The 12591-nt window shown below is 39.3% G+C and overlaps 3 protein-coding genes across 6 annotated transcripts; 2 read left to right on the top strand and 1 right to left on the bottom strand.

Annotated features, from left to right (window-relative positions):
• Positions 1-3432: 3432 nt before the first annotated feature.
• On the bottom strand, positions 3433-4339 carry LOC131784414 (octopamine receptor beta-2R-like). The gene has a single exon (XM_059101230.2). The coding sequence runs from the start codon at positions 4337-4339 to the stop codon at positions 3446-3448; it is 894 nt and encodes a 297-aa protein (XP_058957213.2). The 3' UTR covers positions 3433-3445.
• Positions 4340-5341: 1002 nt separating this feature from the next.
• LOC136278122 (beta-2 adrenergic receptor-like) lies at positions 5342-7322 on the top strand. 4 transcript variants are annotated; one of them, XM_066161462.1, is made up of 3 exons: positions 5342-5414; positions 5575-5996; positions 6247-7322. In XM_066161462.1, the coding sequence occupies exon 3, from the start codon at positions 6267-6269 to the stop codon at positions 7281-7283; it is 1017 nt and encodes a 338-aa protein (XP_066017559.1). In that variant the 5' UTR covers positions 5342-5414; positions 5575-5996; positions 6247-6266; the 3' UTR covers positions 7284-7322. The 4 variants fall into 4 exon arrangements, with proteins under 4 accessions (XP_066017559.1, XP_066017562.1, XP_066017561.1 ...); XM_066161465.1 differs by lacking the exon at positions 5575-5996 and having other exon boundaries at positions 5347-5414; XM_066161464.1 differs by having other exon boundaries at positions 5387-5774; positions 6250-7322.
• Positions 7323-11181: 3859 nt separating this feature from the next.
• On the top strand, positions 11182-12367 carry LOC131784412 (beta-1 adrenergic receptor-like). Its single transcript, XM_059101228.2, has one exon. The coding sequence runs from the start codon at positions 11250-11252 to the stop codon at positions 12261-12263; it is 1014 nt and encodes a 337-aa protein (XP_058957211.2). The 5' UTR covers positions 11182-11249; the 3' UTR covers positions 12264-12367.
• Positions 12368-12591: the final 224 nt, after the last annotated feature.

Genomic DNA, 12591 nt, shown 5'->3' with positions numbered 1-12591 from the left:
AAAAAAAAAAAAAAAGAGAAAAACAGGAAAACCTACCCTTGTGAGAAAAAGCTATCGTAAATTTGATAAAATGTGTTTTCCGCTGGTATGAAGTGCATGCAGTTCGTTAGCTCTTTGTGTTTTTTCGTTTTTGTTGGAACACGCCGTTTGGGCGTGTCTCCAGGGGTTTTTGTGATTGGTTGATGTGTAGTATTTTAGGCTTCAAAGAGTTGACAGATTCCTCTCGCTCGCGCTCTCCATCCTGGCGTCTACTTCTTTTGATACTAGGATACAGTTATGAATTCTACAGAAGAAAGTGGTTCCGTTCCTTCTGTCGTTGAAGCCGATGTTGTTTCGCAGAACCCTTCTTCAAATTCACAGTTGGCGGATGAGGTTTTCTCTCTTGTTAAAGGCTACTTGACCTCTCAATTGGAAGAGAAAGGGAAGCGGTTTGAGGGAAGCTCTAAGTCCGATCAAGAAGCTGCAGACATTAAGTTCAAAGGTAACCGAAAGCAATTTGAGTTGAATTTGCAACTGGACAACATATTAACATGAATCGACGAGAGTGCTAGTAGCCCGGCTGATGTTCACAAGTTGGTTGAAGAAGGAAAACTGCTCATCAAAAAGCGTCAGAAGTTGATCAAAATCGCCGACAAGAACAAAGATGGCTGGCTTGTTGTCCAAGAATACGATTCCGACGATCTCGCTTCAGACTCCGAAGATGAGAAGAAGATACGTAAAGCCAAGGCTGCCGCTGAGAAGAAGTGAAAAGAAACGAAGAGTATCAGCGGTAACACTTCGAAAAAATTTAAGTCCTCTAGTGACTATCAGCTTTTTCGCAGTAAGACCTCTACTTATTTTTATTTTGTGAAGTTCTGGGTTGGACTGCCTGAGCATCCAACCATCAATTTGTTGTATTTGTCCATCTATTCATTTAAGAGGGAAATAATTTACGTTCGTTTGAGCGTAGCGAATTAGAACGTAAATGTATTTTCCGCTGGCATGAAGTTGATGCAGTTCGTTAGCACTTTATGTTTTTTCGTTTTTGTTGGAACACGCCGTTAGGGCGTCTCTCCAGGGGGTTTTTGTGATTGGTTGATGTGCAGTATTTTAGGCTTCAAAGAGTTGACAGATTCCTCTCGCTCGCGCTCTCCATCCTGGCGTTTACTTCTTTTCCCACCCACCCACCCCCCCCCCCCCGCTCTGTTTTTGGGTAGTGACAGGTTCACTGGTTTCATCCTAGCCGTTCGTATGAAGTTTTCTTAAGTTTCTATAGCTTTATTTACATGGGATGTTTAACCATTAAAATTTCAGTGGATAAAAGGCGCAGGCCTGGGCCGATATTATTACCATGTTTTGTAGTTAAGAGGCACTGGCCTTGGTTGATATTGTTACAATATTTTTGTAGACAAGTGGCACTGGCCTGGGTCGATATTATTACCATGTTTTGTAGTTAAGAGGCACTGGCCCGAGTTGGTATTATTACAATGTTTTTGTGGATAACAGGCACTGGCCTGGGCTGGTATTATTACTATGTTTTTGCGGAGGCGCCTGTCGTTATTCTCTGTTGTTGTGGAAGTGTCTTTGCAGCATGCGACTGTTTTGGCGGTTTCATAATTTGCGTTATTTCTTTTGTTTTCTCGTTACAGATGTTTGCTTCAGACGATGTTTGGAGTTGCATCCCGGTTGGTGTAAAGCGTAACCTAGGAGAGTTTATCTCGACATTATTGAAGTCTAAAGCGGATCCTACATCGATGAGATATAAGAAAGAGATTTCGAAGTTTATTGAATTTTGTAATTCCTCCAACGTTCAGCCAGTGCTTCCTTTTCCTGTTACGTTTATAGTTGTTTATCTATTTAAGGTTTATCAGAGTTCTAACTCTTGTGCTTCTCTAGTTATGGCTCACGCAGCTCTTAAGTGGTTTCACTCGTTCGGTTTAAGTAACGGCGCTAATCCACTGGATAGTTCGATTTGTCATAACTTACTGGAGGCTGCTAAGCGTAATAAGCCAGTTACTGTTAAAAAGGCGCCTATCTCCGCTGAAATTTTTAAGGATATTATTGATAAGTTCGCTGGATCTTCTGCTAATCTTAAGGACATACGAGTTGCTTGTATCTGCTCGTAAGACTTTGCGGGGTTTTTTCGTTATGATGAGCTTAGTAACATTGCGCCCATGCATCTTGAATTTTTTCCTGATCATCTTAGAGTGTTTGTTCCCAGGGCTAAAAATGTCATTTATCGTGAAGGTAATGATGTCTATATTAAGAGGTTAGTTAACAAGCATTGCCCTGTTGCACTTTTAGAAAGGTATATTTCCATGTGTAACATTGAACTTTCAAGTTCAGTTGCTCTCTTCCGTCCAATAAGGTTATTTAAGTCTACCAACACTTACAAGTTATACGGAGTTAAATTATTATATACCAGATGTAGGGAAATCTTTAAAGAATGCCTTAAAGAAATAGGGGCGGATCATAAGTTGTACGGGCTTCATAGTTTAAGGGCTGGTGGAGCTACCTCTGCCGTTAGTTATAACCCTAGACTTTCGGAGAGGGTACTTAAAATGCATGATCGATGGAAGTCCGATACTGTGAAGGATATGTACATTCAAGAAGATATTTCTAAACGTTTACAACTAACTTCTCAGCTTGGTTTGTAAATTTACATTTATTTAGTGATATTCAGTTTAGTTACACTGTTACGACTGCTTGTGTGAAGCTTGAATAAACGTCAGTTGTTGGACTGCTTGAGCATCTAACCATCAATTTGTTGTATTTGTTCATCTATTCATTTAAGAGGAAAATAATTTACGTTCGTTTGAGCGTAGCGAATTAGAACGTAACAAAATTTTTTATCCTGATGATGATATTGACAATGATGATGATAATTAATGAATCAAAGCGTAAGACGTTGATGGAGATGAAGTTCTGACAACAGAGAGACAATGGGAACTACACGGGAGTAATGATTCTGCTTGACTGGTGAAAATAAAGAAAACGACCGAATCTTCACACTTAAATTGTCCCTACCCTTTCCGTCACCATTGTGTAACAGCTACCTTGGATAGGAACAAGCGATCCATCAAGACAACTGGTGTAAGTCTAACCTTCATTTTCATCATTACATCTTCATTATTCCTTTCGTTGAGGAAATGGTGCGGTGCTGGGGATAATCTTGAACTTAAAGTATGGGGGTAGCCCCAATACGTTGTACGGGTTTATTAGCGGTTATAAAGAAAAACTACTCGAGAAATGATCAGCAAGAACACCACCAAAGCGGTGATACGATGAAACTAACACAAAAAGAGATCCTAAAGAAATTTCTTTCCCTAAATAAACAATGCCACTCGCACACGCGATCGTAGTTAACGCCAATTGCTAGCGAACTTGTGGCAAATTTAAAAGTGTAGTCTAACCACGCCCGTCATCCTGTTAATATTTTGCACGGTAGGCGATTAGCTTTTTCGGGTTACCTTCGAATACTGCGATGCAAAGCCTGACGAAATTCGCCATTACGGAAAAAATAAACCCACGGGTTGATAGCTGACGATGAAAGCGCGACTGCCTCAATCCATGGCCATGCAACATTATACAACTTTTCATCGGTGCACGGATCACTCGCAGAAAACTCGTGCACAATGGATAGGACAAGGCAAGGCATCCAAGAAACGACAAAGACACCCAACACGAAACCTATGGTTTTGATAGCTTTAAAATTCTGCATTATACGGTTTGGAAAAGTACTTCGTCTTTCGTGCGCACGATGCTTATTTCCCCCCGTCATTCTTCGGGCTTGATTGCTTGCGGCCTTGAAAATCCAAAAGTAGCATACCGCTATGACAGTTGTGGGGATGCAAAATGTGACAAGCGATACGAATAACCACAAGTTTTCAGCATTTACAAAAATGACCGGACAAGGAAGAAGCAATGATGTAAACCACACCACGGCAATGAGGATATAACATGTCTTCTTGGTTAAAATGTCCTGATAACGGAAAGGAAACCGAATGGCTATGAAGCGATCCACGGAAACACAGCATAGGTTAAGCGTTGTAGCAGCGGTAGTGTGAATCCACAACATGTCCATAAACTTATTCAAGGCGGCTTGGGTCACATTTGACGGCTGGATCAGACATCTAAAGGTGATCCAAATAGGGTCTATTACAAGTCCAACTAAAAAGTCTGCTACAGACAACGAGGCTAGGAATCGGTTGGAAATTTTACGTAAAGACTCATTTCTGAAGAACAACCATAACACAACTGCGTTTCCTGTTACAGCTGCTAAACCAGACGAGGAGAAACACAGCGAAAGAAAGATGGATGCCTCCTTACTTCTTTGTTCATTCAAGCAGCCAACAGTCATGGTGATTCAATGCAAAAGGAGACTTGTAATTGAAGAGTGACTGTGGAAGATCCGTAAAACGGGATGGAAGAATTTTTTTCCTCAAACTTTTACAATATTCGCCCGGTCAACCGCGGTAAACACTTAAGACCCCGCCTGCGATGTGGATCAGTCCTTCGCATTAAAATTTAAAACAAATGTAAAGATTTGACTTTGATATTTTCCCTTTAGTGAGTCCCTTACAAAGCGTGACTGTCGTTTATGTAATCAAAGATGCTGTGAATTTGAATAAAACAATATGGATATTGCATATGACAATGCAACACGCAAAAAAATTTATTTGCTAGTTACTATGACTGTATTTAACGAATAGTCTGCATGCGTAGAGCTTGTATTTTGAAACTGTTTCGACTCGCTTGCTTCTCAGAAACATCCAGCAACTCCAAAATTGGTGAAAACATTTGACAAATTGTTAAACTGTACTGTATATTTTTCGCTTTTATCCTGGACGACTACCGACAGTTATGTTGTCCTTTGCTAATGTGCACATAAAATTTACGACTTGAAATTTAATTTATATGCCATGCTCTTATTTGAAGCTTTGCAGGGAGCTTTTTGTACTCATGACAGTTCTTGTCTATTCACTTTTAGCAGGTGACAAGCTACTGACGACTACGGGTCCTTCAAGCACTCACAGCACGAGTTGAGGACCACCTATGTTGTTCAAATTCAACATTTACGTTCCACCTTAAAAGTTCTCCAAGGCAAAGGTCTTTTTTCGGTGCTCGTAACTATCTCGATCCGGTCACTTGAAAATTGGTCAATAAATGCATTGGGAAAACTTATTTAAGGCACATTTTTTTTGCCACTCTTTATACAGAAAAGTAAGAATTCCTAATTAATTTCATATCGTCGCCGTGTTTTGTCCTCTGTTTGCAATTAAACAGAAAAACAAACATAAGGATATTAGCATTTGAAAGCACTTTGCCAAATTTTATATTACCAGCGTAAACCAGACCCAAGGAAGTTTTGATTACAAGGGACTCAATGGAAATAGAACTGATTTCTCTGGTTAAGGGACCCCGGAATGAGAATTGTAATGTACCTTGCCCGATCTCTTTATATCTTTATATCATTTATTGATGGATTTAAAAAATTCACTTTGTCGTTTACCAAATTCAATTTCTTTGTCTGGTTATTTATTTACCTGTTGGTTTTTTTTTTTGTTTTCATCATTTTTGATCACCTTGCTAAAGAGAGAGGTTTCTGGCGACATAACGTCGTTTTTGCGATTGCAAAACTTTTATCCGTATAATTTTCGTAAAATGTTGCACTTGAGGTTGGCAAAGGCTGACTCTTCTTCCTTGCAACATGCTTGGCAGCGAAAGGCAATGAACGAGAAAAAGATGGTCGTCATCTTCTTCGTTTTGCCCGCTAGGATTCAAGTCCTTGCCGGGTGAGCCATAAAGATGGTCATATTTGACACAAGCGTTAAACTACATTTACTGTTAATCCGGAGCCGTTACTAATGGGTATCCGGAATTAGGAACTTTGTCAAACAACTTTCTGTCACTGAAGCAGCTGTATGTTAGGGAAAACTTTGTTGTCAGTTATTTCCAGGCTTTTGACTTAAAGAGAAATCAAATCAGTTCCCTTTTTATCGTTGCTGAAAGGCAAGGTAAGACTGAGATATAAATAAGAATTTCGAAACATTTTCCAGAGAGCTGTTGTCGTATCCATCTCACACCTTTTACCGTTCTTCGTTTTCAGGCTTCTGATAAAAACGACGTGCCTGTCAATAAAAAGCATATCTGCTTAAAAGTAAAATGATGATTCATGCAAAATCAGTTCAGTTTCAATAACATTTGTTTGTGGAGGGGAAAAGAAAATTTTAAGCATTCCCAAGTTCACTTTCTTTTTTTCTGCAGAAGCTGTACATCATCTCACCATGAATGATAGCCATTCAGACAAACATCTCAGCAGTGCAGCGTCCATCTGTTTATCAGTGTGGTTTTCCTTGTCAAGCTTTGTAGCTGTAACTGGAAACGCAATCGTGTTGTGGCTGTTCTTCAAAAACGAGTCTTTACGAACAATTTCCAACTGCTTTTTAGCTTCACTGTCCGTTGCAGACTTTTCAGTTGGGATTTTTGTAGACCCTATGTGGCTCGCTACCAGATGTTGGATTCGGCCGCCGCTTCACTCCTTGATGATGGAGGTTATAATAGTATTGTGGATTCACACATCCGCCGCCACTACTTTTAACATTTGCTGTGTTTCTGTCGACCGGTTTATTGCCATTCGGTTTCCTTTCCGTTATCAGGACATAGTAACCAAGAAAAGATGTTATGCGGTCATCATTTTGGTTTGGTTTAGTTCACTGGGGCTTTCTTTTTTAACATTTTTCCTAGATCGTTCAAAAAAAGCGATGATATTTTATTTAACATGCATTATCTATACTACATCATTATTTGTTGTCTCTTTTTGCTATGCTAGTATTTTCAAGGCTGCCAGAAAACAGTTCAAACGAATAATCGCCCAGCAAAATCCCCAAAAATGCGACGAAAATATTAGAGTTCTTGCTGTGCACAATTTTAAAGCTATTAAAACAGTAGGTTTTGTTTTGGGTGCTTGTATATTCACGTGGATGCCCAGTTTAGTTCTGATTATAGTTGGCTGTTATCACATCCTAACAAAAGACGAGAGTGAAATGCTTGAATTGTTTCTTGTTGCATGGCCCTGGGTTGACGCAATCGCTTTTACATCGTCAGCGATTAACCCACTGGTATATTTTTCCCGAAATGGCGACTTTCGTCGAGCCTGTCGTCGTGCGTTCCAATGGCTCCCCTGTCTTCATTCGGATATTTCACCTGAAATTGGTTTTACATCGGAAAGGAACCAAAATGACCGAATAACACGAAATAGTGAGACGAATGGCAACTTGGCAAGTCAAGAAAAAAGGGAATGAAAGGCAATTCAAACGGAACAGTGCTCCACTGAATTAGAAACCTGGTCGATCTATATAAACATAACGGAGCATCTACACACGTTCATGTTTTAAGAATTCTCATTTTCTGTAAATAAAAAAAAGACTTTGGTTAAAAATCATTTTTTGTCTCGTTATATCAAGCAAGTTTTACTCGACAAGAATTCTTTATTTTCCCCAGAAACACCTGTCATTTTGAGCCCTGGTCATATATTCAGTCTAGCAAATTATTCTGATAAATAGTTTCGTCCCTGAACTCAGTTCTTAGTTTTAACTCGGTTGAATTCATGAAGGAAAGACCGAACCCTTTCATGAAGTGGGCTGTTTTCAAGGGACAAAATCGTGAAAAATTATATACAATTAATAGAACTTGATTTATCTTCCTTTTTTTCGTTCTAATTGATTTAAAACCACTCAAGCTATGGGTAACTGATTTGGTCGTGAAATCAATAAATATCCTAGGACTGAAAACATTGGATCCTCTACCTCGAACCCGTCGCTAGTTTGACTCAGCAGTAGAAGCAGCTAAGTCACTTCTCTCAGAGAAATTGTAAACGCTAATTTTCTATGGGGCATATAAAGTGTTGTTAAAACACTCACAGCATGAATTGAGGATCAGCTATGTTATTCAAATTGAAATTTTTGGACCACCTCAAGCTCTCTGAGGCAACCCTCTGTTTACGGTGCATGTGAATTTCTACTGAGGGCCCGGTTACTTGGTTGCAAGAGAATTGATCAATAAACAGATAATGATGCAGAATGATGCAACAGATGAAAAATAAAGACAATGTTCTTGCAACTCACAAGCCATACAGAGGAAATAATTGCTACTTCATTTCCTTTTTCAACGCAATGAAGACTTCCTGTGGATTTGCCGACCCCGCGTTTCGTTTTCAATTTGGGTTTAAAAAGAAACTCATGGACATGCGCACATAACAACATTTTGTTGAAGTCTGCTCTAATTTTACTAGCGTAAACCAGACCCTTGGAAGTTTTGATAACAAGGAAATTAAATAGAAGTGGAATCTTATAGCTGACGGGACCCCGAGATGAGAATTGCATGTAGTTCTTTCTACAATCGACTTATTTACTTTGGGCATTAAATATTTTATTTCAATATTACCTTCTATCAATTATCAATGTTAATTGATCCATTTCGGGCAGCTGATATGTCGGCTAACCATGTCCGCGGCTGAGGTATTGTCCGAGAAATGAATTTTTTTTTTTTAAATCCTCGAAATTGCGACGAAAATTTGAGCGTGGATGCCCAGTTTAGTTCTTTTGTTAATTGAACGCTAATATTCTCTGCCGAATAACTAGGGCAAATTGCGTACATGGATCTTCGTTGTATGGCCTTGGCTTGAGACAATTGCTTTTACTTCTTCAGCAATCAATCCATTCATATACTTATTTAAAAATCAAGAGTTCCGCAAAGCCTTTCGTCGTACCTTTCGCTGGTTGCCTTAAGGACGATTGATGCAACGGGGAAAGTACACGGAAGGTTGGGTTGATTTCAGGTCGACACCTAATGGTACGAAACGGTGAGCGTTCTGTAGATAAAACAGATATAGAGACAGAGCTCTTATGGGGCATATCAGAGGAAACAGGACTTACCTTCTATCGACAAATTATGTCGAAACGGACTGCAACTTTAGTTTGTACATTTTTTTCGTAATATTGTAACTGAATACGCCCATGGATATCAGGTCACTTAGTATCGATTCAGTGATCCTGGCTGGGATGATCAGATCAATTAAAAATATTTCTGGAGGAAATGATTGAATTCACCTGTTATTTACAAGAGATTTTCGGTGAAAATGTCAACAGAAGTCGAATTCCCGGAAATCAGCTTAAAACGGAACCCCGCCTTACACCTATTTTCAGATTGCTGCTTTGGCTTAAAGTTCATAATGTTAGTTCGGAGAATTTGATATTTGATCAACAAAAAAATCCCCTAACTGATATTTCTCTTCATCCTCTTTGCTTGTCTGCATAATATTCTCTGATGTTGTAAGGAGAAATTCTGTCTCGGTCATATATGGGAATTCAATGGTTAACATCGTTGCCGGTACAGGCTTCCTTTGAACCTATCGACCCCATGTTTTGTATTCAATGCTGACATAATGATTATGAGAAACTTAAGAATATAAGCATACAACCGCATTTTGTTAAAATCAGTTGTTATACTGATTTCGCAACGAGAATTACACAAAACTTTGCCGGAACATTAAGGGCCTCTTCATATGAGCCCAATCGACCGGGCTGGCCCGCTTGCCGGCACGAATTTCGCCCTGGGTTCATAAAAGAAAACTCAGCCCGGTTTCCGAGATGAGAAAAGGTCGAAGATCCTTGGGACGAGTTTTGGCGCGAAATTAAAAAAACAAAACACAGATAGCGAAACGCAACCGAGTTATTACTTTTACGCCTATCATGGCTTTGGCAACCCTTTTAGCTGTATCACTGCAGTTAAACGGAGATCCCGGTTGGAAAAACCTAGATCTCGGTAACCGAGCCAGGCCGCCCTCTCATATGTTCTCTTGGTTTATTTACTCACCTAATATATTTTTATTCATTCAACTATTTTCGATCGTCTTTCACATTTTAAATTACAGTTAAATTCTCCGAAGAAACTGCGAAAGTTGACGATCTGAAAAGTTTAACCTTTCCTGAAGCTTAAACATCGATCTTCACACAGCACTTGGATTCACTACCATCCAATTCAATAATATTTGTGTTCCTTAATTTATCACGTTGCAGTGCTGTTATCACAGTAACTTACATTACACGGCCCCTTCGTGCTTGTGTTTACACCAGTATTCGCCACAAGTTTCGCACTGTTCAGGCAACAGGATATCGGTCAGCTCAGGAAAGGGCTTGAACTTGATAAAAAAAAATGTACTTCTGTTATCAAAGTACGATGGAAACTACAATTGGTAGTATTTTCTTACGATAAGAAAAACGTAATTGTAGTCATGTGGAAAGTCAAGGAGTATGGGTACATCTCAAGCGCTTGAAATAGCTGAATAACAAGAAGAAGCTCACTATTCTTCGCTTGCGAACTTTCAGCTGAAAAGAATATGGAACAATCGTGTCTGGTCTGGGAACAGGCCCCTTTAACAGCATTATTTTTAGCTGAATTCATCGGCCATCCTCCCCTGATTTAACCAGTGGTATGTGTTCGTATCAGCCGTCTTCGAAGGTGGGACGGAGCATAAGGCCGACAACATTGAAGAGTAAAATCGCTTCGATTTCAACGATCGAAATGCATCTATTTTGACCATACAACTTCATCCTTTGGAAAGTAGTGTATAGAAATACCCGGTGTATGTGTATAATTCTTGTATAGCTAACATCATTTGGAGAATCGGCCACGCAATAAGTTCGTCCTTTCTTATATATTTTTCCTTTCTCCACCATAGTTGCCGACGTGTTTCCACAACTTTCTACGTCACAGCCATGTAACATGATGGTTTTGGCCGCGCGCTAAATGGGACACTTTTTGACCACCAAATTGTGCTTTCAGTGGGCAAAAAAAAATGGTAAAGGAGAACTGCAAGGCACTGGGGTCGATTATTTCAAATTTCAAATTTCAAATTTCAAATTTGAAATTTCAAATACCGCACCTACCAGAAAACGCAGAAAAAGAAAAAATTAGTTTAAGATGTAAGTAAGAGTTTTCAAACACTTTTCAGAGAATAATTGTTATACGTCTCTTTCGCTGTTTTCAAGTACTTTAAAAGATCAGACTTCAGAGCAATATGACACGTATCTGTCAATAAAAATGCATAAAAGCAACATTATAATTTTTAAAAAACCATATATGATTCATGCAAAACATAATTTCAATTTCAGAAACACCTGTTTGGTTTGTGGTGAGGGCAAGAAACACTGAGGCATTTCCCGAGCGCACTTTTTATCTTCTGTTGTCGTTGTCTGCCATCTTATACCATGAATGATAGCCATCCGCGGGAACTTCTCAGCAGTACTGCATCCATCGTTCTATCATTGTGGTTTTCCTTTTCTGGCTTAGCAGCTGTGACTGGAAATGCAGCTGTCCTTTGGCTGTTTTGCAAAAATGATTCATTTCGAACAATTTCCAACCGATATTTAGCCTCCCTATCCGTTGCAGACCTTTCAGTCGGGCTTTTTGTGGACCCACTGTGGATTGTCATCAGATGTTGGATTAAGCCGGAAATTTCCACAGTTTTACACGACATTATACAAGTGCTGTGGGTTTACACCACCGCCGCCACTACTTTCAACATTTGCTGTGTTTCCGTCGACCGGTTTATTTCCATTCGGTTTCCTTTCCGTTATCAGGACATTGTGACCACGAAAAGATGTTACGCGCTTATAATTTTGGTGTGGTCAATCTCCTTGGGTCTTTCCTTCTCGGTGCTTTTGCAGAATGGTGAAAATGTTGAAATATTCTTTTTGTCGTTACCAAGCATAATCATCGTTTTTCCATTGTTAGTTGTCTCCTTTTGCTATATTAGTATTTTCAAGGCTGCCAGAAAACATTATAAAACAATTTCAGTGCGGGTAAGTCCGCAAAACTGCGACGAAAATATCAGACTTCTTTTCTTGCAAAATTTCAAAGCTATCAAAACAGTCGGTTTTGTTTTGGGTGCTTGTGTTATCACATGGATGCCTAGTTTAGCTCTCTATATAGTTAGCTCTTACCATCACCATGTGACAGACCAGAGTATGACTTTTAAATCATTGGTCGATATTGCGTGGCCTTGGGCTGAGGCAATCGCTTTTACTTCATCAGCGATCAACCCATTCATATACTACTTCAGAAACAGCGAATTTCGCCGAGTTTTTCGCCGATACTTTCAGCAGTTGCCCTGTCTTCACGCGAATATTTCAATCGATAATGACCTGAAAGCAGGAGGAAACCGAATGGTACAAGATGGAAGAACTAATCGGAACTTAGCATGTAAAGAGAAAGAGAAGTGAAGACGACTCGAGTATAACATTACTCCGCCCACCAGCAAACCTGGTCGGCCTTCATGAACAGTTTAATTTAGCACTTTGACCCCTAAGAGTGATTAGGATCTAATTTCTCCTTGTAATATCACCCCTGAATCAGACGAGAATAAAGGAATTAATCACTAACTAAAGAATCTCTTGATTGTTTATCAAATTCTCTTTGTTAGCACCTTATCAAAGGTATAGAGAACAGTATGGAGAATATGCATTTTGAAATTAGGGTGAAAAGGGTTAACTATCCGTTTTCAGAATACCTTTTATTGTTAAAAAAAATAAATAAATAGGAATTTAGAGC

The sequence above is a fragment of the Pocillopora verrucosa genome, chromosome 14 (assembly GCF_036669915.1).
Source record: "Pocillopora verrucosa isolate sample1 chromosome 14, ASM3666991v2, whole genome shotgun sequence".
NCBI classification, from domain to species: Eukaryota; Metazoa; Cnidaria; class Anthozoa; order Scleractinia; family Pocilloporidae; genus Pocillopora; species Pocillopora verrucosa.
This window is presented reverse-complemented; position numbering and strand designations above follow the sequence as displayed.